Source organism: Pseudoliparis swirei, chromosome 16 (assembly GCF_029220125.1).
Source record: "Pseudoliparis swirei isolate HS2019 ecotype Mariana Trench chromosome 16, NWPU_hadal_v1, whole genome shotgun sequence".
Classification (NCBI taxonomy): Eukaryota; Metazoa; Chordata; class Actinopteri; order Perciformes; family Liparidae; genus Pseudoliparis; species Pseudoliparis swirei.
The window spans coordinates 18,473,992-18,501,276 of NC_079403.1; the positions used below are offsets into that span (position 1 = coordinate 18,473,992).

Here is a 27,285-nt window from a genome sequence, read left to right on the forward strand (position 1 = left end):
CTGTTTTACACTTTTTTAATTTCTCAATTCAGTTTATTTTGTATAGCCCAACATTACAAATTTGCCTTGGGGGGCTCTACAATCTACACATATGACTCCACTTAAAGATGAATACAACTTGTAAGTCATTGCGATTAGAGCTAAAGTCATCTTCCTGGACATGATACTTAATTTTTATCTACATGGTTAAGATGGTTGATTTGAGAATTTTTCATTTTGTGACCACTTGATGATGAAGATTATTCCTGTCCTGTACACATTACATTTATTGCACCTGTCCATCCTGGAGAGGGATCCTCCTCTGTTGCTCTCCTGAAGGTTTCTTCCCTTTTTTTCCCCTGAAGGGTTATTTGGGAGTTTTTCCTGATCCGATGTGAGGTTTTGGGACAGGGATGTCTATGTGTACAGATTGTAAAGCACTCCGAGACAAATTTGTAATTTGTGAAATTGACTGACGAATGACTCTCCATGCAGAGACTGGACGCTGTCTGCATTTTCTCCCTTTCCCTTTCGTTTCAGGTTCTGAGAGAGCATGCATGGACGAGAGACGCCCAACGCAGGGACAGAAGATCACTCAACACTAATAAGTAGATCAAGCTAAATGTTTTTTTGTCAAATATATCAAGTTACTACATGTTATAATACCTTTGTTAGAAAAATATGTTACACCTGTGGAACACGTGTGTTACACCTGTAGAACACCTGTGAAACAAGTGTGTGTTACACCTGTGGAACATGTGTGGAACAAGTGTGAGGAACACGTGTGTTACACCTCTGGAACACCTCTGTTACACCTGTAGAACACCTGTGAAACAAGTGTGTGTTACACCTGTGGAACACCTGTGTTACACCTGTAGAACATCTGTGAAACAAGTGTGTGTTACACCTGTGGAACATGTGTGTGTTACAACTGTAGAACATGTGGGTATTACACGTTTGTTACACTTACACCTGTGTTACACATGTATTACACCTGTGTTAAACGTGTGTTACACCTGTGGAACACGTGTGTGTTACACCTGTGTGTTACACCTGTGGAACACCTGTGGAACACGTGTGAAACAAGTATGTGGAACACGTGTGTTACACCTCTGGAACACCTGTGTTACACCTGTAAAACAAGTGTGTGTTACACCTGTGGAACACCTGTGGAACATGTGTGTGTTACAACTGTAGAACATGTGGGTATTACACGCGTGTTACACCTGTGTTACACATGTATTACACCTGTGTTAAATGTGTGTTACACCTGTGGAACACGTGTGTGTTACACCTGTGGAACACGTGTGTGTTACACCTGTGGAACACGTGTGTGTTACACCTGTGTTACACCTGTGTTAAACGTGTGTTACACGTGTGGAACACGTGTGTGTTACACCTGTGGAACACCAATGGAATACGTGTGTGTTACATGTGTGGAAAGTGTGTGACACGTGTGGAACGGTTGTGACACCTGTGTTACACCTGTGGATATATATATTATATATATAAACAATATATATATATATATATAAACAACCATTCAATCTTATTATATAATATTTTATTTGTTGCTGTTGCTGCTGTTGGACTAATAAATAATGATTCTATTTGAATGTACATATTAATCTCACGTATAGTGAAAATACACAAATCAGCATACCTCATCCCAGCTCATAACGGGCAATATTGGTAAGGTTTTTAATTAATTTCAGTACTAGTTTCAAACCAGTTTCAAATGTTACAGCTGGCTTTTATTTTGCAAGTCATGACCGGAAAAGCTCTGCGTTACACCGTGTGGCTCGGGCACGAGCAGCAGAGCTGTGCGCGCTCGCCTCTCGGCTTTGCCCTGGTTTACACCGAGGCAAAGAGGTCCGCACAGGCGCTGCTGGGATTTGCTTTCCTTTCCCCGGCGACCGAACTATTCTCTCATTTAGTTTCTAATACAAAACTTGTAAAACATTGTATTGTTCTTCTCTGCGGGGGGGAGTTGAGGAGGGAATGAGTAACGGGGGAAACCTACTGTGACTTTTTTCGGAGGAGAAAGTGGCCCCCGGTGCCAACAGGGCAGATCGTTTTCTGCCGCTGTCCGTCCGTCCGCGGAGAAGCGGACCGTCACTGGGGAGAAGCTAGCTCACCTCGTCCTGTATGCTGCCGCGGGAATAACACCACCGCGCCGAGGTAAAGGAGCCCGCGCCTTTGTGTTGTTTGTACCACAGACTCAATGTATTATTATATATATTAATTGACAATATCGGCGGTGTGTGTTGTGTTCTCGTAACTCGACACGTTACGTTGTTACGGTTTTTCAGGTCATTTCCTGTCACTTGTCGGAATCAACTTGACGTTTTTGTTTTTTTAAAGTTATTTGTTAGGTTGTTGTTGGGACGTAATTGAGGTCCTGGGACAGGGATGTCGTATGTGTACAGATTGTAAAGCCCTCTGAGGCAAATTAGTAATTTGTGATATTGGCCTATACTAAATAAACTGAATTCAATTCAATTAATTGCGGCTTATTACTGCGCATTGTAATTATGGCAATTACGAAACTAATCTGCTCTGGATGGTGTGGCCTGCTGTCAGCCTTGTGTGGTTGTGTGTGTGTGTGTGTGGGGGGGGGGGGGGTCATCCGGGGGAGGGTCGGATGCAACAGGCTTGTAGCGCACATTCAATGTGGATGGTCATATTTAAAGAGCTTCAGGTTCAACAAGTCATCCCTCGTGATCTATTTGAATTACTCTGGGATCACTTCCCAGAGAGAGGGAGGGAAGGAGGGGAAGGAGGGGGAGTGGGAGGAGAGAAGTCTAAAAGTGGTCAGGGGTCTCTGAGGTCCCACAGAAGAGACAGAACGAAGCAAATCCTGAGGCCCTCTGTAGCAAGCCTTAAACAGAGCTGTGACATAAGGGTGAGGACTGGATGCACATAACATAAATACAATTTTAATAATTCATGAGAATATCCACTATCTTTCTGACAGAACATGCAGGGCTTGATGCTTGTTATTGCCCGAGCGGCGCGTGATTGACAGTATGTAACAGCATCCACTGATTGCATCCTTTTCATTTCATTTGAAGGGGAGGATGAGGAGGAGGATGAGGAGGTGGAGGATGACGACGATGGCCTTTTATAAATGCAGCTCAGTCCACGGTGTGGCTGCAGAGCTCGCGCATCGGTTTAATCAGGGAAATGGAGGCAGGAAGGAAGGGAGGGAAAAGGCGGAGGGAAGGAGAGGATGTGAGAAGGGGATATGGAAGTCAAAGTGGGGGGGAGGGAGAAAGCAAAGTGAGGACGGAGGGAGGGAGGGGGAGAGGAAGGCTAATTGAGGAGGAGGGTGAATGTAAAACAGTGGTAGCCACCAGCTGAATGGATGTGACCTCCGCCCCCCCCTCTGCCTCTGCCAGGGAGCAGCTGCTGCTGGCTCCCACCTGATTTACGAGGTCACTTAGCGCACACAGAGGGCCACACCCAGGGCCTTTTCTTCTGGACATGTGATGTTTCTCGCACGTGTGTGAGTGTCAGAGTGTGTGTGTGTGTGTGTGTGTGACGTATAGCTTATGTGCCAAATTGGAAGTGATGAATATGCACTTTGTGTTTTTGATTTGTTGTTCCGTGTGTGATTGGCCCTCCGCAGCACATGCTCGGTGCCGGATGGGGAGGTGTGGGGGGGGGTCTCAGGCTCAGAGGCCTAATGTGGCACAAATAATCATATGTTACTGCCATTTACCTCCATCGCCACCGCCACCATGCACGTGCGCCACCATGCACGCTCACTGTCCCTGCAACGGACGGCCCCAGAAGAAGCGGTTATCTCCGTGATTCGTTCGGGTCAAAGTCACATGCCCGACCCTCAGCGCGAAGCCTCTGTGGCCTTTCCCCACATTCTGAGGGTTTCTCAAACCCATATAGTCATGTAAAAAATGAATTCAAAACACTTTCATTTTTCTTCTTCTATGCATCACAATACTCTCGTTTGGCGGCTTCTGTACCGATCTATTCTTCTGAAAATATTGTTCTGCCAGATTGCGGGGTAGGCCCTGCTCATGAGTTTATAGCTTGCTCGTCTCCATCCTGTCTTCTCCACTTTTGGTGGTGGGTGAAGGGTGGAGGGTGGAGGGGGGGATCTTCCTTCTAAAAACAGCCTCTGAGACAGCGGGGAGGAATGGCTCGGTTAAAGCTGACCCCGGCTTGCCGAGGTCCGCTAAACACGTCTTGTTGGTAGTAAATAGTAGCAGACTTTTCTTTTTGTATGTGTGCTGAAAATGCTCCCATACTGTGTTGATAATTGTAACAGTGAGAAGGTTTTATCTTCCTGTGATTAAAAAATCTAACAATTTTTTATGGGCCTTTATATTCATAGAAACGGCGGAGTTGAAGGACACAGGAGCTTTTTGTTTGGAAATGTGGCTTCACGCCCCAATGTGACCGCTGGCTCATCTTTCACCCTCACAACAAAATCGCTGTCATCGGGGAAAACTGTCAAATGGAAAACTGGCTGCGGGTATCAAACCTCAATACTTTCTGGTTGCCAATTAGACACAGTATGGAATACGGTTTCTTTTATGCGTTTCGGTACATTCCGAGGCCACAAGGATCTGGAGCGTTACTTTTTCTTTGACCGGTATGTCGTCTGTTCGACAATGTTCTTACACTGACACTTGTGTTTATAACATTTTTTGTGTCCAATGATGAAAAGGACTTGGTAAAAAAATGTTGGTCACGGTTGAAACTCCCATTGGAGCAGCAGCATTGGAACATTGCTCGTGCGCCCGTGAAGTCCCTGGGCCTTGCCTTTATTAACAGTACCTGACATGAGCCGCGAACGACATCAACCAATCACAGGTTCCCACGTGCAGCATATAGCTTGATCTCAAACTTTTATACAATTAATATAGTCTTGAATTATTTGTATTGGATCGTAAAATTACCCAAGTTTATTCATTCTTATCGATTTATCTGCAAATTGTGTTCCAGAATTATGGAAAACTTGTTGTCATGTCATGTTTACTGTCACAGAGAAAACCAGCACATCCTCCCAACTGAGAAGCAGAAATATTGTGCCATTTAAAAAGTAAATGTATTTTATTATTTTATAGTTCCAGAGTATTTCTCAACTAAGAATGAACCAATCAATGAATCGATTCAGCTCTAATTTTAAGGTATGGAAATAATATGATTTTTGGTTTGGATATTAAAATTGAAGTTACAGCGATAATATTGAAAAGGAAACTATGTCCAGTGTCCTACTTTATTTGGTGTGTACAAAGTATAACTTTCTCCAAATGTCCTGAAATGTGATGAACACCACTGACTGCACGAGTCGTCTGTGTATTTAGCATTTTGATTAATCACATCTGTTACACAGTATCCAAACCATATTTATCTATAATAATTATTTTCACATTAAATATACACCTATACGATCACACCCCCAATATGTGTGCACGTGGAAGCGACACAATGCCAACACTGTTCCCTGCCTGTGTGAACGTGGTCTGGAAGTCTCGGTGGTGTTGAGTGAGTCACCGCCAGCTCAGGGACAGAAACACACGACGGCCCCGTGGCCCCATGGACTTCCCGAAAGACGCTCATTGGACTTGGAAATCCCTCTATTTATATCTGACGATGGGAGCGGATTGTTCCAACTGAACCAGCACAATATCATGCATATATTACTGCTGCTTTATGATGCGTGCCAAATGATCATATGCAGCCAAGTTGGCGGAAGTACAGGTATCAGGCTTAAAAATGAAGCGCACTAATGTGGCCGATCACCCGCAGCACGGCAGGAACATGATGCTTGTTCTGAAATGAAAAAATATAAGAACAACTCGAGATCTTATTCATGCCTCCAATTTTCAACACCAGCTGATGAAGTGCCGCTGTCCCCAAGGGGAAATGCATTTAAACGGCTTAGCGCTACTGTTCTTGCGGCGGAAACGGAGGCCCTGCAGTTCAAGTGTCAAAGTCCGGGGGCCCATAATGCAAGACACATGGGTGTCATTAAGGTGGCCGCTTTGGAATCGTTACATAGGGCCTCAGCGGAGAGACGGCAAAGGTGTCCACAGTCGGCCCCTGGGCCCCAGCTGCCGGGGTAAAATTAGAATTCAGACTTTAAACTTCGACATGTCTGTCGGTCTGTGTCGACAATCACAACATCACCAACACTAACACCTCTCAACATGATTTGGAGAAACTTGTCCATGCATTTATCGTCAGCAGACTTGACTACTGTAACGGTGCGTTTACAGGTCTCTGTAAAAAGTCAAATCAGAAAGCTGCAGCTCGAGTCCTCACTAAGACAAGGAAAGTGGATCACATCACTCCAGTTCGGAGGTCTTTGCACTGGCTTCCTGTCCAACAAATAATTGACTTTAAAATCCTGTTGCTAGTTTATAAAGCACTGATTGATTTACGGCCTAAATACATGTGTGATATGCTGCTACCTTATGAGCCATACCGACCCCTCAGGTCGTCTGGGACCGGTCTACTTTCTGTTCCCAAGAGTCAGAACTAAACTTTTTCTGCTCCATATATATGGAACAAGGTCCCTCAGCTCCTTTAAATCCAGATTGAAGACTGTTTGCTGTTGCCTTTAATTGAACCAAATTCAAGGATATCAATTAATTTATGCATCTCACTACTGCATTTTATGTCTAACTGCACTGCAACTTTTATTCTATTTCTTACTTTTTGACAGTTTTTAATGTTTTATTCTCCATTATGTTGTGATGTTTTCAATTGGTTTCAATCTATTGTCATTGCACAGAGTACAGGTACACATGCAACGAAATTTATTCTCTGCATTTAACCCATCCTTATAGTTATTAAGGAGCAGTGGGCTGCAGTGATGCGCCCAGGAAGCAACTAGGGGTTCAGTGCCTTGCTCAAGGACACTTCGACTTGCAACTAATGGGGAGAGCGGGTATCGAACCGACAACCTTGGGGTTGCAGGACGACTCCCTTACCCCACTGAGCTACAGCCGCCCCAATGGTTTTATGTGAAGCACTTTGGATTGCCTTGTTGACACATACTATACAAATAAACTTGCCTTGCTTTACAGACTTCCGGTAACTTCTTCTTGCGGACACAGTCTGCATGCGGCAGCAGCAGCCGTCTGTTTGTCATGCTGCTGTCATGTATCTCATTTACTCCTCCTTTGCAATGTTTTTCATCGACGTAGACACAGGAGAATCAACATCTGTGACAGCTGTTTATTCATCTTCCAGAGAGGGCCCTTTTGGCTGAGTTGCAAACCGTGTGTGTGTGTGTGTGTGTGTGTGTGTGTGTGTGTGTGTGTGTGTGTGTTTCTAGACTTGTTTAGCTTTCCACAGAGCTTAGATTACAGGCGATGGCCCGGTTTAGGTTTAGGAGTCAGACACGCTTGGTCCACAAAGACAATATGCTGCTGTTTTGGCCCAGTGTTTTCAACTCTCTGTAACAAGGCAGGCCCCACCCCTTCCTCTCTGTCTCTCTCTCTCTTTCTCATATTTTCTCATTTTAATGCCAAATATGTCATCTTTATGTCTTCAAGAGGGAGATGTGGCTGGCTGCCAGGCCCCGCGATACAGGCTTCCTGTGCTGATTCCAGCCGAGCTTCCTGTGTTTCAGCAAAGGAAGGGCCGACTCAACGAAAACGGGGCGTTTGGGGAGGCTTACTGTGCAGCGGATCCCAGCTCCGTTTGGTCTGCATTGTCACAGCCAGGCAACTCCACAAGGTTCCCCCCGCCCCCCAACAACTAGCCTGCATTTTAGCCGAGGAATCGGCCACTCAGACGATAACCATGAACAGTTTAACAGATGGTTTTCATAAGAATGTCAAACCTCTGAGATGCTGGAGCAAAAGCCTGTCCGCTGTCGAGACAAACTTCCCAAACGCAACAGCAAAGCGGCGGAACGCATCATCCTCTGACACATTGTGCTCATATTTAGCCATTTTACACGTGTAACATGTGTAACATTTGGTTGGACCACGTCTCTACGGTGTTGAGGCAGATCTGTTTTTGTGTCTCCTGTGATTTTAAACGGCCGTCTTTGTGGAGTGATTGCAGAGGCCAAGTGGGGAAGACGGAGTCCGAAATAACACAGCTATTTTCAACACAGTGATGGAGCCATGTGGACTACTTGGCCCTCCTCCAAAGGTTGTGGTTCTCGCCTCAATTGTTTCTACTCATTTTGCTGTTGGAGGACGTGTTGTGATGAGACGTTTCTGGCGTGGAAAACAACAACAGAGCTGCTCCAGTGTTCTAGATTTTATGACTGGAAATATCAAAAAGTCCTTGCAAGGCAGTAGCCCCCCACCCACCCACCAGAGGTGTATCTTTAGCCTCCTGCATACAAGGGGAATGTTGGCATGCTTCGAGCCAATGTGTGTGGCCACTTATTTTGTGTGGAAAGTAGAGCACAATCAGCAGCAACACTCTGTCTGTTGAGCTACTCGTAAAGCTGGTATTTAGGCTGTAGCCATTATTATTCTGTTGAACTATTACGAGATGATTATGGGTGCCGAGCCCAACCATTGTGGAAACTGATTTCAAATACCTGAATCGAGTTGTGTGATCCGTGGAGCGGATGTGTTTGGTTGATGGCACCTCTATCGAACCGCTTCTTCTATTTTTCTCCAACTAACGCTTTAAGCTGAAGTCTGCCAACCAAACTTGACGGCAGAAAAACCTCATTACACTCAGGATGTCTTTCCTGTGGTAGATATATTGTAGTAGAGTACTTTTTATCGCTGTTTTACCCACATTTAATTTTTTCTGTGAAAGTGAAATAGAAACTGACATCATCAACACATATGTGTGCACATTTATTTCAGGCTAAACATAAAGGAATGCAGACAGAATCAGACGTTATGGAAACTCCTCTGTACTGCTTCTCCTGGCTCACAAGTTTCACTCCAGCGTGAGCTTGTCAAAAAACATCGTTTTCACTTTTCCTTCTATCTGACCAAGCTCCTTCTTTTGAGGAATGGCATAAAACACTGCAATGCTCTTGCAATGTGGAAACTATGATGACGTTTTTTTCTAGCCATTTTTGTGCCTTCGTCCCGATCGCCTGGAGTATTTCACTCGTGTTTTTTCTTCCGTGGAAAGACCACATCGGACGGTCTGTCCATATCAGTGTCCTTGCGGTAAAGAAGCGGCAGAAATACTTAATGTGCCTCATTAGTATTATTTATCACACAGAGGCTCTTTTGGCAAAGAGGCAACGGTGAGTGGGAACACTTTAAAGGATCAGACCGTCCGTCATGGTCTCAGAGGGCAGCATGATTCATTGCTTTTGTCCGCTATGAGAGGGTTCCTCTGGGTGGGAGGTGGGGGGGTGCGAGGGGGGGGGGAGCTGGAGGTCGGAGACACAGACGGACACTGTTTGGTATTCTCCTTCAGCTCTGTCGGGCGGCTCGTACGTCTCTGAGCTCAGACACGTTCCCCCGCTCTGCGCTGTTTTTGAAGGGTACGTGAAGTCAAGGGGGCCACTGGTGTGGCTTGGCTCACAGTGGAGGGAGTGAACTGAGCAATTGTGTGGGTGGTATGGTGAAGGACGGAGTCAGAGAGAGGGGGAGAGAAGCAAGAAAACAAGGGAGAGAAAGTGGGAGGATGGGATACCAGAGATTTGCCAACTGGGGAGTGACTGAATGCATCTTGGAATGGTTTCATGAAATAATAACTAAACTCAAAATCCCCAACGTATATACGTCTAAGATACTTTAGCAATGCAAACCTGTTTGCTTTTGACAAATGTCGTGTTATATTTGCATTACAAAGGCCTGAACAACCAGACTAATACTGTCCAAATGAAAGCGGGCCAAAAGGCCAACAGGCTCACTAACTCCGTGGATGCGAGAAAAGCCTGCAAGTTCCTCTCCTTTTGGAATTAAAGCAAACCCTCTCCCCTCCGAAGTTGTGCGCCACCCTTTCCTGTTTTTCCTTCTTTTCCATTCCTTCTTTTCACGGCCCGGAGAAGAACAGTCCCTCTCCTACAAAGAGCGCTGTGCCTCTGAGCCGCCGGCTTCTTTACAGCCACAGTCTGTGTGCTTCACTGTGTCGAGCTCCCCGACTCCGCCGGTCGTAATTCATGGCAGCGCTTACTGAAGTGAGTACCTCTAAGCACATGCAAATACAGCTCAATTTAAAGGATAGTTAATCCACTTCGTAGCTGAGGCTTGTGTGGCTCAATTAAGATGGTTTCTCCACACTAGAAGTTTTCACATGTTTTTTTTTAAGAGACCTCCAGAGGTTCCGTTGCACGTTGCAACAAACTGAGGAAAGGGGTTTGTGGGAATCAGGGTAGTACAAACAGTAGCGTTGTTGCAGGTTACGATCCTGGTCAGGATGGGTTCATGTCCCTCAGGAATGTCTGAGAAGCTCCAGCCCCTTTTTTAATCACGCACTGCAGTGTCTGCCATGCATCACCATCTCCTGCCAACTGATAGAGCCTTGGGAAGGCCATAAAACACCGGGATGCCGTTAGTCACAGTCTCAGGTGTGTGTGAGACAAGTGGACAGGCATTGAGGAGTACAAATACGTGCACGCATGCATGCTGGTGTGTGGCCGAGAGAGGCGGGAAGAGCGTGGGAGCTGCATAAGTTTGTAAGCATAGGCGTGACTATAGCAGGGGAAACTGTGTGGAATTTATTTTCATGCTTTCCCAGGGACATATAAGCATTGTGGCCGTCATGCAAACATCTAATATTAGTCCTTAACCCTTCCTTCCTGATCATTGGCTATTCAGATATGTGCCACAATCGAAAACATGGTTAATACGTCTGGGAAAGACTACATTTATTTAGATATGTAAGTGGAGTCAGGAATTGTTGTCGGTGTTGGACTTGCTTGTTTCATTTCACGTTAAACTACTGTGGATCGCTGCACTATTCTAATGATTGGTTTCATGTAATGGTTTAAATCTCAAATTGCATTATGGCCACAAAGAATACATTCACAGACGTGGAGTCTATCAACAGTAGTGGCTTTGTAAGGCTGGACCTAGGCACAGCCCATTGCTTTGAGCTGAATGCTAATTTCAGCATGTTAATATGCGCACCATGACGATTCCAAAAATGCTTACGACAAAAATGTCAACCGGCTGGTGGCCCTGGAGGAAAGGTTTGTCCGGAGTCGGTCAATGCAGGATTTATTTAATAATCGATCCGGTAATCTAGATATTTAAGACCCTAGACTAGCACCACTCAGCTAGTATGGTTAAACCCCCACTCGGCTGCAGCTCCGCGTCGGGGTAAAACGTTGAAGTCCAGTGGTGAAATGACACCCAGAATAACTATATTTTTAACAAGCACGAAACTAACAGGATAGTTAACTGTGTCCCTGCTTATCTACTAAAGATAAGCAGGTTGCAAACCATGCTTTCTTTGCAGATGTGCGTTTGCACAGCTGCTTCCTGCACAGATGTAACAGTGACGTCATTTGTCAAAAAAATGTCATGTGTACCTGATGGAAAGCATGTTTGACTCAAAAAACAAACTTAATCCTAACTTTATTTTTTGTTCAAACCACCTCTCAGTCTTCGTCAGTGATGATAAGTCAAACGATATTATTCTTGGCTAATATATTTTCACACATTTCTTTTCCCATCGTTATTCGGCTTCTTTGCTTTTTAAAAATGGTCAAACCAAAACATACATTTGTTAGAGTGCACATTGTTAACCAAAATCACCTTGAAATTTACGACGTCTTGGACCGCTCTCTCTGTCCTTTGCTATATTTGACTGTGTTTAAAAAAAAAACATTTTTTTTGCTGAACATTCTTCCTTGTGGCTGCTAAGCTTCACAGGAATGAGGACAAAACGGTTATTTTTCCAACTCGATACCTCCCTGTCGTTTTTTTGGGACGTAGTTCGCATTTGAATAATTCCTGGGAGCTGAAGTCAAAAGCCAAGCAGGAGAGAAAAGAACATATCTGAGTGTGTGGTTTTGTTTGAGGACTGTGAACCTAAATTCCATCATTTCAAGCTTTGTTTTCACTGAAACCAATTTGTTCCATCGTAAACTGCTGGGCACGGATCAAACCTTGTATGGATCGATTGGCTTCTGTATGGTGTTGAGTTGATGGTGTAACAGTGGTAGAACCAGGCTCAATGTGCTACTCACAACACACACACACACACACACAGCCCACGTACAGCAGTGGAGATTCAAGCCAGCTGATCTAATCTGGGGGGCTGTAGACAGGCCGTCTGCCCCTCTGTGTCTATATAAACGGACACACACATGCACTCAGGAATGCATCACTCAACACCGCGTGCACTGAACGTCAGAGCTTCCTTTACCACAGTAAGGGAATGCAATCTTTCAATGTAGCCTGTATGATTAGTCAGCAACAGCCACTGCTCTAAGAAAGGGAGATAAAAGGAAAAGGAAAAAGATGTGTCACTTTATCACCGTCTGTATTGCTCTAATATGAACCTGATGCTTTAGTATGCAGTGTGGCAGACACTAGCTACTGGGAAGATCCTCTTAGAAATGTCTCCCACGAGTTTGTGATCTTTAGTCCGACGGGATATTGGTTTTACATTCCGAATGTTAATTAGATTTGGCACATGCTGATCCCTTTGCAGTGCACCTTCAAAAAACACCAGGCCTTTAATTCGGTGTCTGTCTGTGGGAGCCTTCCCAGCTGAAGCTTATTAGAGACATCAATAAGAGGTGGCGAGAGTCCCCAAAAAGCCTTGTCAGTGTATCATCTTATAATGATGGTGAACTGTGCACATTGTCTGGAATTTTCCCTTTTCACAAATAAAGCACAGAACAGGAGATTGTGTTCTCAAAAACACTCCTTTTCCTTTCCTGGGTGTCAGGGACATGACGTAAACAACAAGCGATCCGCTCTATTCGCACCCTACACACATTTTGCATACCCGGCAGGGTATATACTCTGTCAAGTACATATATAAGTTTGACCGGACATTCAACATACGCTGCCTCGATTGCAGCTCATCCGGGCAATGCAAAGATACGCTCAGGGTGTCAGTGCATGGGAAACGGGTCTCACGGTGCAGACTGTTGATATTACCTCAACTCTGTTGTCATGATAGTTTATTCTCCCTTAAGCTGTATCCTTAAAACTCAAGGAAGTCTTCTCCCGTAATTGTTATGCATGCCAGCGGTCAGTCAGTTGGTTGGCCTGTTACTATTTCAATGAAATTGTCTACAGACATTCATTGTCGACAGAGCTTATAGTTAGGGCTGAATCAGGTTCACCAGGTCCAGCCCCTTGATATGCTGCTATAGGCTTATAGCTGCCGGGGGACGTTTTAGGATGCACTGAGCACCTATCTCCTCTTTTTTCTCTCCTTAGGGATGAATTTTCATCTCTCAATCACACGTTACTAACTCTGCTTTCTCCCCGGAGTCCTTTTGACTTCACGTCTCATGGGGTCGTCGGACTCGATGAGACGGCATAGATCCTATCTGCCTGATGGATCATCGAGGTCTGGGTCGTGGAATTCCTGCTACCGACTACGCCACTGCCCTGTTGAGACTCCGCCCACTGTTGAGACTCCGCCCACTCCTCTCTACCGCCATCTGCCTGATGGATCGTGGAGGTCTCCATCGTGGAATATGCCTACTATGAACTATTCATACACTGTCATATTCATTGAATGTATTCTAACTCTAAATCTGTCCTTCTGTACACATTACATCTATTGCATCTGTCCATCCTGGAGAGGGATCCTCCTCTGTTGCTCTCCTGAAGGTTTCTTCCCTTTTTTTCCCCCTGAAGGGTTATTTGGGAGTTTTTCCTGATCCGATGTGAGGTTTTGGGACAGGGATGTCTATGTGTACAGATTGTAAAGCACTCCGAGACAAATTTGTAATTTGTGAAATTGGGCTATACAAATAAACTGAATTGAATTGAATTGAATTGTCCCCGGAGGATGTATCCAAATGACTGTTGTGATCTCCTTACCTTTTGCTTTTATTTCACGGCACAAGAAAGTCAAAAGTCTCGTGAGTCGATTGCCACCAAATGTGTATGTTCATCGTTCCCAGCGTGTGGATCCTACGGATCAGGGTCATCTCCTGAATCTTTCTGTTGAGATGTGTGACTCGTCAACCAAATGGGTCGGCTGGTCTGCCAATTCTAGTCCAAAGTCCAAAATATTCCAAATCGATTGCTCAAAAATTTTAAAACAGTGATTCATTCCGCGTCAGCCTCAGTTATAATGTGTTAGATAGTGCTGATTAGCAAATGCTAGCATGCTAATACTAAGATGGTGAACATGGTAAACATGTATATCTGCTAAACATCAGCATGGTGTCAGTGAACGCGTGTGCTCGAACCTGAGCTCCGAGCATCGCCGTCCTTGAGCACAGTCTCACCGAGCAGCTAGCGTGTCTGCTCACAAGTCAGCCGATTACTGCAGAGGAAGGTCCTTCAGCTCACTTATCCTGAGTGAAGAGGAGGACAAGATGCATCGATCGTGGCTGACCAAAGGGCCTGTTCACGGACGAGGAATCAATACACACAGCCAGAGAGGGGCTGACTCGAGGGAACCGATGCTATTTACAGTGAAAGGGATCGTTAGGGGGAAAAGAAGGCTGCGGTCCAAGTCGGTGGCAAGCCAGTGTGACCGTGTCTGTAAGCGAATGTGGTGCACATGTCTGTATGTGAAAGCAGTCTGAATTCAATTAGCCGCCTGATGCCCTTTGACCGGCCGAGAATAGCCAAGCCCCCGCTTTCCGGATACTTTATTATCCCCGGTAGCCATTTACACATTCAATCAGTCATCTCTCCATGAGATGCTCTCGCTCCCCAGGGCCCTTTTTTTTGTCCGGAAAATTACGAGCACAGGCTTTCAGGCTTTCGAGACACGGCGGCTTTGTTATTGTCAGACACAGACAAAGTCACAAATGACAAATTGCTTCTCAAAAACAACACCATTTGAAAGATGTATTCATTTTTTCTTCCTCGTGTGTGCTTTCAGATGGACCTGAAGCTGCTCTTGATCGCCACATTGCTCGGAGTCTTCTGTAGCGGTAATGCTCAGAAAGGTAAGCTTAGCTTTCAGACTGTAACATCATCGTTCCGTAACATGATGTCATTTGGTTGATGTCATCATGACCGGTAAACGTACAGTTCGCAACGGTTACGTTGTCATCGACCAAAGATCGATATTCTAGAGTCTAGTGGAAAGGACATAATCTCGAATTTATGCCGAGCCACGCAGTTCTCTTCCTTTGCAGGGCCTTTGCTGTGACCCTGCTCCCCCTGACTCTGCCTCCTCCTCTCCTCTCTCTTTGTTTTTCCATCCAGAGGGGAACGAGTGCATCAATGCCAACGCCAAGTACTGCGGGGAGTGCATCCAGGCTGGAGCCAAATGTGGCTGGTGTAAAGACCCGGTACGTGAATCGAAGCCGTCAGCTGTAATCGCAGCTGAGAGATGCAATTTTGATGCCATTACGATGCCATTAGGCACTCAGTGCCCGATGTCAGGCTGCAGCGAACGATTGTTTGTAATATTTTTTTCTAAATGGATCGAACATGTCGCCGTCGGTTTGCCAGAGCCCAAGGCTATCAGAAAGTCACTGAAATTAAATGATAAGTTGATTAATCGATTAGTTTACCAACAGAAAATCTGCTATTATTTTGATATGTCATTTTCAAGCATTTGATATTTACAATGCAAAGAATTTATGCTTTTCTTTGATTTATATTTGTGTAGATGTAATCATTGATTGAATATCATTGGGACAGTTGGTCATTCAAAGCAAGCAACTTAAAGACATCAAATTCAACATACGAGGGGCATTTTGAGAAATTGAGCAATTGTATAAGTGCCATTGTAGGAGTTCTAGCGGAGAATTTGCAGATTCCAACCAACTGAAACTTCTTCTGTGATTCAAGGTTCAGGTAAACTACGGTGGCCATCGTGAAAAAACCTGAAAGACGATTGGCCCTCTAAAGCCAGTGTTTGGTTTGTCCTTTCTGGGCTACTGTAGAAATGTCCGTCTCCGTTAACAGGAACTGCTCCGTATGCAGATATAAACTGCTCATGCTAACAAAAGTAACGAATATTTTCAGGTGATTACACTCTGGAGAAATGAGCCATATAAATATATATATTACATTCCATTTCTGCCAATAGATCCCTCATCTGCTACACAGTGTTCCTTTAATCATGTAAACAAGAAGTTTAAAATGAATAATGAGGATAATTAGCCACACATTTTAAGAGCTGGGACCAGCCAAATATATTTGCTCAATGAATAATTTAAGTCATAAGTACATTTTCACAATTGTTATTGACATATCATTTCAGAACTTTACCTATATGACGGAAGACATTCCTTGCTGGGTACAAGTATTTTGTCTTTCACAGCCTGAGTAGTTAGTGGGCCTCGTGACAAAAGTGATGGTTTGTTTCTTTAACTCCGACTGTACTTCTGCTCGTAGGACTTCCTGAAGCAGGGCGAGACCGCGTCGACCCGCTGTGACGAGCTGCAGTCCCTGATACATCGGGGGTGCGACAATGCGATGATCGAGAACCCGCACGGGGAGCAGCAGACCCTGAAGAACAAAATGGTGACGCATCGCAGAAAGGGAGCGGAGAAAATGAAGCCCGAGGACATCACTCAGATCCAGCCCCAAAAACTCAGCCTCACCCTCCGATCCGGTGAGAGAAAGTTTAATTGAAGCTTTTCTGGAACGATTTGAACAGGTTTGTTTTAATTAATAACGGTAACTTCATGTAGGTGAGCCCCAGTCTTTCAACCTGAAGTTCAAACGAGCAGAAGATTATCCCATCGACATGTACTACTTGATGGATCTGTCCTACTCCATGAAGGACGATCTGGAAAACGTCAAGAACCTGGGAACCAGTTTAATGCTAGAGATGTCAAAGATCACTTCTGACTTCAGGATAGGTGAGGAGTTTTATTATAAAGTGTTCAATTAAACCCTTTCACTTTCGCCTGTTTGTCTTTGATTCACAGTTGTTGGAACTACAAGGTTACACATTTAGTAGCCCATAATTAAAATATTATAACAAAACACACTCTTAGAGTCGAGAGGTATTTTTTCTTTCAGATAATATTCAGCAATCAATCTTTGATTCCTTAAATGACTGGCTGCTCAAATATTCCCTTTCATATTTTTATATCCAGTGTGACACTTTCCAAGGATTTTAATTATCTCTGTCCATTGATAATAATCGTCCATAAAGCTGCTACTCCAGAGCTTGCTTTTGAATCTTCACATTTTCATTTCATTTAGCTGACGCTTTTATCCAAAGCGACTTGCATTTATACACCGTAGACACAGCTACGGGGAGCAATTCAAGGTTAAGTGTCTTGCTCAAGGACATCGACAGAGAATTGGTGGTTTGAGTTGGGGATCGAACCACCGATCCTCTAATAGAAGGATGGACCTTCTAACCACCAAGCCACAGTCGCCCACAGTCCACATTTTAAATTTTTTTTTGAACTTCTAAATAAATTGATAATATCTCCCTGCACACTCATGCTAATAGCTAATTTGGGATACATTTAATGGTGACAAGGCTGAAAGTATCGTGAAACTAGATCGCCAGGTCTCCAACAGAGCATCTCATCAAGCCAAACCACTTGTTGACTTACGTTGTTTTAAATGGCAAATTTTGAATCCAACTCTCTTTTTTGAAAAGGTTTCGGTTCCTTTGTGGAAAAGACAGTGATGCCGTACATCAGCACCACCCCTGCCAAGCTGCTGAACCCATGCACGGGCGACCAGAACTGCACCAGCCCGTTCAGCTACAAGAACGTCCTGAAGCTGACCAGCGACGGCAACAAGTTCAACACCCTGGTCAGCCAGCAGCACATCTCTGGAAACCTGGACTCTCCTGAGGGGGGGTTCGATGCCATCATGCAAGTGGCTGTGTGTGGGGTAAGCAAAAGAAGGAGAATAAAAAAGAAAAGGCTGTTACCCATTCCTCTTCAGTAATACGGTTGGAAATAATCATTCTCAGGTTTCTCTATCCGAGGCAATTTTCCCACAATTGCAGCACTCGCTCGAAGGGATTCAGCGCCAGTAAATGCGTCCATGTGGTGATGTGTGAACGGGTACTTTATGAGCCCCTTGGTGTTTACAAGGGGATTCTTGGACGCAGTGATAATCATAAGTTCGTGGGCCTTATTATAAGCTACTCGTATTCTTCCTTTGCTTTTATAGAGGGGCTGTATCGCTGTTGGCAGATCCTTATTGCTGAAGGGTTTCCGTGCTTCTTTTCTCATTTCTCAGGATCACATTGGTTGGAGGAATGTGACTCGTCTGCTGGTGTTCTCCACTGATGCTGGCTTCCACTTTGCTGGCGATGGCAAGCTGGGTGGCATTGTTCTGCCCAATGATGGGAAATGCCACTTGGAGAACAATGCGTACACCATGAGCCACTACTATGTAAGAAGATCTGTATTCTCCAAGCAGGCTCGTACCCCCACTCGTGTTGACTGAGTGTGACATTGACAATTTTACTTTTTCTCCTCTATCCTGTTTTAAAGGACTATCCCTCCATCGCCCACCTGGTTCAGAAGCTGAGCGACAACAACATTCAGACCATTTTTGCAGTGACAGAGGAGTTCCAGCCCGTTTACCAAGTGAGTTCCTATTCCTGGCTCTCCATTTTTCCATCTAGCACTCCGCCCTTTCATCCCGTTGATTTTTGAGGGATTGATATCTTTGCTGCGAGAGATGTAGCATCCCCTTAAAAGCTGTAACTATTCTGTGCCATTCTGTTGCTTTTTACGGACCAGTTTTTTCCGATTGCATCCGAGTTAAATAAAGATTGTTTCCCCACGTGGCTTCAAAGCCGTAACAAGTCCATCATTTCACAGTTGAAAACCATCTATTCATCTAAATCTGGAATGAAATGGTTAAACCAGTATATATCCAGGCTGTAATGAAATGCAGTCACGTATTGCAGCCAGAAGAACCGTGTGTTTTATTATTTATTTTTCGTTGTAGACGATTAACAGTGCTTTGATTAAAGCTTTAATCAAAGCTTTTTTCTTCTCTCCTCAGGAGCTGAAAAATCTGATCCCAAAGTCTGCAGTGGGCACTCTGTCTGCCAACTCAAGCAACGTAATCAACCTTATTATAGATGCTTACAATGTAAGTACACTTTGATTAAGTTACCAATGCTCACATGAACCACACTTAAGGTTGCATGAGGTACTTTTCCATAGTCGGTGCACCACGAGTTGGAACTCCCCCAGTTTGGAAATGCAGTCCGGAGTACCAGGATGAGCAATGTACTGTGTTTCTATTTAAGCCTCCACGAAAAGTCAACACCAGTTCATGTGTACGCTATATTTAGAGTATTTCCCCCATGTACCTTGCTGTCAGACAACCGTTTCCAACACCCATGCTCTCCGTGCCACCAGACACCTTTCACAAAAACAACGTGGTAAAGTCACAGTCTCTGGGCCATATGAAGAGAGCATAGATGGATGAAATAACTCAGGGGGGGGCATAGGTAATACACTGACTATGGACAAGTACCTCACACAACTCTGCTTCAGAAGATCCAAACTGTCCCTTTAAAGCATTCTGGTTTTGTGGCAGTCTCTCTCGTCCGAGGTTATTCTGGAGAACAGCAAGCTTCCAGAGGGAGTGACCATAGATTACAAGACCCGCTGTAAGAACGGAGTGGAGAGCGAGGGCGAAAGCGGAAGGAGGTGCTCCAGCATCTCCATCGGAGATGAGGTAAGTGCTTCTTTCACTCATACGCCGCCATTCAGGGCATTAGGGGACAGAACTAATACACACTACTGTTCAAAAGTTTGGGGTCACCGAGACAATTTTGTGTTTTCCATGAAAACTCACTTTTATTTATCAAATGAATTGCAAAATGAATCGAAAATATAGTCAAGACATTGACAAGGTTAGAAATAATGATTTTTATTTGAAATATTAATTTTGTTCTTCAAACTTGTAGCTCAAAGGAAGGCCAGTTCTATAGCTTCTCTCACCAGCATAACTGTTTTCAGCTGTGGTAACATAAAAAGGGGTTTCATGGGTTTTCTAATCCTCCATTAGTCTTCTAAGGCGATAAGCAAACACACTGCACACTGGAGATGGGCCTCTATACACCTATGTAGAGATTTCATTAAAAACCAGATGTTTCCACCAGGAATAGTCATTTACCACATTAACAATGTATAGAGTGTATTTCTGATTAATTTAATGTTATCTTCATTGAAAAAAACAGTGCATTTCTTTGAAAAACAAGGACATTTCTAATATGTTTTCCTTTTTTTTCCTAAGTGAACTTTTAAACTGTAGTGTCGCTCTCTGAGTCCGAGTCTCCTTCTCCTCCACCTCTCCCATTCCTAGGTCTTGTTCAGCATCAGTGTGACGTCCAAGGGCTGTCCGAAACAAGGCAAGCCGGAGATCGTCAAGATAAAGCCCCTGGGATTTACGGAGGAGGTGGAGGTTATCCTCAACTTCATCTGCGAGTGTGACTGCAACCAGGACGGCATCAAGAACAGTCCTCTCTGCCACTTCGGTAATGGGACGTATGAGTGCGGAGCCTGCAAGTAAGTCTGAGAATGGTTCCCACGATCTTTATGGCATCAGCTGGAAAAACACCCAAAGGCTTCACGTCTCATGTATGGTTTTGCTCGGAATATCACAACCTCTCCCTCCGCCTCAGGTGTAATGAGGGCCGCGTGGGCAGACAGTGTGAATGCAGCAGCAACGATGTGGCCACGGAGGACATGGACAGGACCTGTCGCAAGGACAACGGCACCGACATCTGCAGCAACAACGGAGAGTGCGTGTGCGGCACATGCGAGTGCAAGAAGAGAGACAAGCCCGAAGAGCGGTACAGCGGCCTGTACTGCGAGTGTGACAACTTCAACTGTGACCGCTCTGGGAACAAACTGTGCGGAGGTGTGTAGGGCCAATCTTGTCTCTCTGAGTTTAAGATCTCAGCGGGCACGTTTTTACTCAGGCGCTGTTTAGAGAGAGAGAAAAAGAAGAAGTCAGTGTTTTCATGCTCCTTTTGTTTTCCTGTTTTTTCCTCAGGGCACGGCCTCTGTGACTGCAGAGTGTGTGCCTGTGACCCCTTGTGGACCGGAAGTGCCTGTGATTGTTCTCTGGACAACAGCACGTGCATGGCGAGCAACAAGCAGATCTGTAACGGCAGAGGGACGTGCGAATGTGGCACCTGCAAGTGCACTAACCTCAAATTCCAGGGTCCCACCTGTGAGATTTGTCCTACATGTCCAGGAGTCTGCACTGAACACAAGTAGGTATCAAAAGGAGATGTGTCAACATGCAAATACAAAAGTGGCGTGGTTACAGCAGCTCGTCACTCTTTCAGTAAATGTGAGGCATTTTAGTGCATTAAGAAAATTCCCAAACTATCCTTGTGAACATTTTAAAAAATTTAACGTTTGACAGAAATATTTTAAAGGCTCAGTTAACGCAAAATAAAAAAAATCCTATTTTATGTCTTGCTTCAAATGATACGTAGCCATATAGATAGTTTTGGTTGTAATGCTCCAGGCCATAGAAGTGCTTAAAACCTCTGTATTGTCTGATTGCAATTACTTTTATAAACAATTTATTTATATTCATACATATATATTTAGATTCAGATTGACTTACACTTCCAAAGGATATCATTGTCTCTATAAACATTGTAACTCCGGATGTTGCGTGAGAATCATCACTTTGTTTAAGGTTTCTTCAGTATTGAAATAAACCTGTGAAAGCTGACTGACAATCAATTAGTAAATTAAAAAGACGAACGTCTGACAGCTAAATCGGCTTACTTTTGTTGTTGCTAATTTGCCAACATGTGATTAAGGGTGAAATACAAGCTACAGTAGCACACAGCATTAAGATGACCTCATGTTGCACACATAGTTAAATGGCCAATTTCTGGGAACATGAGATGTCGAATGTGTTTGTCTGTTCAGCACGTGCAGAATGTAATTCCGTTAACCTCTGTTGTCAGTGAGTGGAGGCAAAACATTCAGAGACAGATACTGTAATCTCAACACCTGGTTATTAAAGCTAAAACTCTGCATTATCACACAAAACAAGACATCGATGCAATTGCATGTTTCTGTTTTAAATGAGCGACACTTAGTGCCCATTTGTAATGACACTTATCCCGTTCTCCTACCAGAGAGTGCGTCGAGTGCCGGGCGTTCGGCACCGGTGAGAAGAAGGAAACATGCGAGAGAGACTGCAGCTACTTCAACCTCATCAAAGTGAAGGAAAGGGACAAGCTGCCCCAGCCCAACGACGCCACCTATCCTGTGATGCACTGCAAGGAGAGGGACGCCAACGACTGCTGGTTCTACTACACCTACGCCGTCAACAACAACACGGAGAAGGAGGTCCACGTGGTCGAAACGCTGGGTGAGCAGCAAGCCGAGGCCAACATGAGCAAGGGTGTGGAAGGTGTTCTGTGACAGGAAAAGCCAATGACAGGGTTGGGTTTGCAAAAATAGGACATTTGTTGACTTTCTTTCTGCCGTGTGATGGCACAGTATGTTATTCCTGTGGTTCTTGTTATTTTTGCACTCTTATTTCAAGCTGCCTAAACACTGTTTCAGACTGCCCCGCCGGCCCTGACATCATCCCCATCGTGGCGGGCGTGGTCGCCGGCATCGTCCTGATTGGCTTAGCCCTGCTGCTCATCTGGAAGCTGCTGATGGTCATCCACGACAGGCGAGAGTTCGCCAAGTTTGAGAAGGAGAAGATGAATGCCAAATGGGACACGGTGAGTGTTTGGAGCCGTAGCCTGCTCTGTGAAAGAGATGAGACAAAGATAAATACGTTTGAGGTAAATTTGGCAGACGCTTGGTGGAGTCACTTAGATGTATAAAAACAGGTGTTGTCAGGCTGCTCTGCAAAGATGTTCGCTGTCAAGGAATTAACTTGCAAAGATCATTTGTTGTTCTTGGGAGCCGATGAGATTTGCAGACTTATTGACATCATAGTCGCGCTCAGACCAAATGTGTTGCTTTTGAATGACAACCCCCAAAAAAGGGGAAAATGGCAGGGGCTGTGAGGACTTTTTTTGGGAATGTTATGCACTCTGAGCAGAGCAGACTTTTTTCCGGGGAGTGGCCTCATCTCCTCCCTTCCTTGTTTCCTCCAAGCCGTGGCATCATCAGCCAACATCAATATGACAGGAAAGAGTGGATTTCAGTATGATGTCAATGTGCAGGGAAATGCCTCCACCTAGTGGTGAAACAGTGTCACACCCACAACTGTGTTTGTGGGTTTGATGATTCATATGTTCCTGATCTGTATTTTGGGCAGGGCAACCGAGAGCTCCACATCCCTTTAATTTTGAGAGAAATGAGAGTCTGTAAGCGAAACTCTGGGTTTGCGGACGAGATAACACACAAACAAAAGGGAATTTCAAAGATACTGCATGAGCCCCTTGCTGTGCTCTCTTATGATTGCAGCCATGCCATCCAGATGCGTAGACTCAACAGAGTACTTGTTTTCACAATTTAATGAGGGGGTGACACAATGTGGGAGGGTTGGCGTTTGTTTGCTGAAGAGTAAATGTAGCGATAATTCTTTCCCTTTAGAAAAGGGGCGAGGGTCCGCATATCTACAGTTCTTCACAGGGGCAGGACTGAGAGTAGATAATAATAATTAAAACAATAGCCAGAAATGTCAGAGTCAGGCCTATATAAATGAAAAGTGAGACCAAGGTTTCAAGAGCTCATTAAACCCCCAAAACCTGAGCATCTGTTTGAAAGGGCACAACATTCAATTTAATGTAGCTATTTATTGCGGAATATCTAAATTAGTATATAAGTATAATTGGTCCCCAAAATGAGAGCCTGTGATACGTAGTCATTTTCTCAATGAGGGCCTTCCAATAAAAGAAGTCTTTAGTTTTAAAGTGAGCTAAAAGCTAAAAGCTAATCACAAACATGCCCTCCTTTCATCCCTTTTACTGGACTTTATTCCTTCTTTTCTCTCGCTACGCTGCCATTTTTGTATTACTTTTTTCATCCTGTGCTTTTTTCTGCTGAACTCTATTCTGACCTCATTCTCTACCTGTAGCAAGAAAACCCAATATACAAGAGCCCTGTCAATCAGTTCCAGAACCCACAGTATGGACGTAAAGCTGATGCCCTTTAAGTTTGTATTTCCTTTCCTTTCCACATCATTTTCCTGCATGGGCTGTGTACATGTGCCTGGATCTCGCTCTGTGTTTATACTTTTTCTACATTCTTCACCTGTCTCTTAAGAACTATCAAGAACACAAGTGGGTAGTAGGAAGAGAAACATGCCCTTCATAGTGTAATTAGTGCATGAGTGTGCTGTGACAAGCGATACAGCTGAAAATTCACAAAACCTGGTCAGTGTATGAGGATGTTCAGTGTCTTCAGGGCAGAAATTCCCAAACCGTGTCTGGTAAGTATACGAAACGTGTTTAAATGCGATGCAAAATTTGAACCTCTTGATATGTTGTTACGATGTCACAAAGCATGTTTGTGTGCTAAAGTGTGATCTAAATAAATAACATGTCCAGAAAAAGGATGACGTTTCTATGCCGCGTTTGTTTTTCCCGTATGACTTGGTAATCGTGTCCAAAAATCTAACCGCAAGCGCTGCATGTCCATTCCTTCGACTATAACCTGATTGTTACTTAAATTTCTGCTCTCCAGGGGGAAAATCCCATCTACAAAAGTGCTGTCACGACCGTGGTCAATCCCAAATATGAAGGAAAATGATGGCGTCATAGTTTATGATGAACTCTGCGATCAAGAATCGGACGACTGCAGTATTACCGCAAGTTTGGAGTCTGGGGGGGTTGAGGGGCGGCCTGGGTGGCTGTGGTAGAATTGATTTTCTTCTCGTTGCTTTGTCATTATAACGCACCATGCTGCCACTGCATCTGTATTTTTACTAACACTATTGATTTGTATGCATTTGTTGTATTTTAGATGTACAGTATACAGTATGTGTATATACTTTTAAGTTGCATATTTGCAACAAAAAATATGACATGAAGGTGTTTTCTTTCCTGCCACAGGACTGGTATGGGCAGAGGATTTTGTTTTGTTTTGTTTTGAACAACACAATGTGGACACGATGGACATACAATATATGTGCAAGAATTCCTCGGCTTCTGTCTCCTTCTCAGACGCTTCTCTGTCTTCTCGTCCCTCTCTGTGCACTGACTTCCTGTGTTCCAGAGACTTCCTGGGTTCCAGACATAGGATTTAGGTTTCATGTATATTGTCAGCCATAGTAGCACATAATGCCTGTGTGTGTGTGTGTGTGTGTGTGTGTGTGTGTGTGTGTGTGTGTGTGTGTGTGTGTGTATCTATCTATACATATATATATATATATAAATATACATATACATATATATATATATATATATATATATATATATAAAACAACTGCAAAAGGAAGTTTTGGATTCTAATTTACATTGGATGTTTATGTTGAATCACAGAATATTGTGCTCAGAAACACATTTTATTGCACTCTTATTGCTATTCTAAAGGAGTAAATACAGAAGATTGAGATTAATATCAACTGTCATCATTCGAGTTGTTGATATACTATCACAAAGGGACTGTATACCACTTGTTATAATTCTGAAATCATGGTGATGTTGAACAATCAAAAAGCATTTGTATATTTATGATACAAGTTGCAAATGACAAATGAAGTATTAAAGTATTGAAGTACTTGAAGTTAACTGCAGTAACCTTCTCAGGTCCTGTCCTGTGTTGTCGCCGAGTATGCCAACAGATTTGTGTTATGTTAGCTTATTCCGTGAACTGGTAAACTTGTTAGTGGAATTTCTTTTAAGATTGTAAGACCGAAACAGGATTATTTGGTGACTCGCCACATGAATCGCCTCTGAAATGCTTTCAAACCCCCAAATGCCTCTGAAGTACCACACATGCAAGCCTTTACAGTATTGTTTTCAAAGTGCCTTTTATTTCAATATCTTGTTCTCTCCCAATACGGTTTGAGTTATTTATTAAATAAAATACAAAAACCTGTCTGTGTCTTCCTCCCTGGACAACTTTCACTATGAGATAACCCCTTGTTCTCTGAAAATAACAATTTCAGTTGGGAATCCATTTTCTCTTTTTTTAAATAGTGGGCGAGAAACAGAAGTATTCGTGACACATTAAAGCTGATGATTTAACGCAATGTTTTAAAGATCATGTTCACTGAAACACTTTGTTCAAATGAACTGAGTTCTAATAATAATTGTAGTCAGAAGCATGACATCAATTACATATCGTGCCATGGTAAGGGACGGTTCCTACTAAAAGTTTGACAGGGTTCATATAGTACAGAGGAGGACTGATTTTGTCCACCCAGCACTGTAATAACTATTGAAAATGTGTAGTGATCAATCACAGGCCCTTTTATTTGTATTGTTGTTTTTAATAAGATTTCTAAATGTGTTTTTATAAGCCCTGTTACCAAAACCCTTCCATCAATTGGAAGTCACACCAACTAACTTCTTTATTTTTCCCTCAATAAAGTGGGTAGCTCATATATTAAAACATCTGATAAAAAACATATTTTTGGTGAGTTTACTGATAACCCAGGAATGTTGTCCTCTGAACTATTATGAATTAATTTCAACGTAACTGTCACAATTAAGGAATTTGGTCTGGTAATAAGGGAAAAGTGTTCTCTATAGTTCCATGGGAAAACCAGTGAGAAAGATGAGGCCAATTATATATATATATATATATATCAGTATAGGTATATACATATGTAGAGACATATATCTGCCTGATGGATCATCGAGGTCTGGATCGTGGAATATGCTACCAACTATGCCATGGCCCTGTTGAGAATTCGCCCACTCCTCCTCTCTACCTCCATCTGCCTGATGGATCTTCGAGGTCTGGATCGTGGAATATGCCTACTACCAACTATGCCATGGCCCTGTTGAGACTCCGCCCACTCCTCTCTACCTCCATTTGTCTGATGGATCATGGAGGTCTGGATCGTGGAATATGCCTACTACCAACTATGCATACACTCTGTCATATTCATTGATTGTGTCGTTACTGTGTTTTAATTTGTGTATAATGATTCCTTCTGTACCCATGGCATCTATTACACCTGTCCATCCTGGAGAGGGATCCTCCTCTGTTGTTCTCCTGAAGGTTTCTTCCCTTTTTTCCACGTGAAGGGTTGTTTGGGAGTTTTTCCTGATCCGATGTGAGGTTCTGAGACAGGGATGTCTATGTGTACAGATTGTAAAACACTGAGACAAATTTGGAATTTGTGAAAATGGGCTATACAAATAAACTGAATTGAATATATATATATATATATT

The 27,285-nt window shown here is 43.7% G+C and overlaps 1 protein-coding gene across 2 annotated transcripts; it reads left to right on the forward strand.

The window, feature by feature from the left end:
* The first annotated feature begins 1,831 nt into the window (after positions 1 to 1,831).
* Positions 1,832 to 25,981, forward strand: itgb1a (integrin, beta 1a). 2 transcript variants are annotated; one of them, XM_056434055.1, is made up of 17 exons: positions 1,832 to 2,160; positions 14,926 to 14,992; positions 15,255 to 15,340; positions 16,395 to 16,614; positions 16,694 to 16,864; positions 17,623 to 17,861; positions 18,216 to 18,371; positions 18,473 to 18,568; positions 18,993 to 19,082; positions 19,536 to 19,676; positions 20,307 to 20,509; positions 20,626 to 20,864; positions 21,000 to 21,222; positions 22,111 to 22,346; positions 22,544 to 22,710; positions 24,018 to 24,095; positions 24,626 to 24,714. In XM_056434055.1, the coding sequence occupies exons 2-16, from the start codon at positions 14,926 to 14,928 to the stop codon at positions 24,093 to 24,095; spliced, it is 2,412 nt and encodes an 803-aa protein (XP_056290030.1). In that variant the 5' UTR covers positions 1,832 to 2,160; the 3' UTR covers positions 24,626 to 24,714. The 2 variants fall into 2 exon arrangements, with proteins under 2 accessions (XP_056290030.1, XP_056290031.1); XM_056434056.1 differs by lacking the exon at positions 24,018 to 24,095 and having other exon boundaries at positions 1,833 to 2,160; positions 24,626 to 25,981.
* Positions 25,982 to 27,285: the final 1,304 nt, after the last annotated feature.

Bases quoted from the DNA above. Each gene is read 5' to 3' on its own strand.
- itgb1a (XM_056434055.1), top strand. From the start codon at position 14,926: ATGGACCTGAAGCTGCTCTTGATCGCCACATTGCTCGGAGTCTTCTGT. The intron at 15,341-16,394 runs GTACGTGAATCG...TTCTGCTCGTAG, and splicing joins GTGGCTGGTGTAAAGACCCG to GACTTCCTGAAGCAGGGCGA. The intron at 18,372-18,472 runs GTAAGAAGATCT...CCTGTTTTAAAG, and splicing joins ACACCATGAGCCACTACTAT to GACTATCCCTCCATCGCCCA.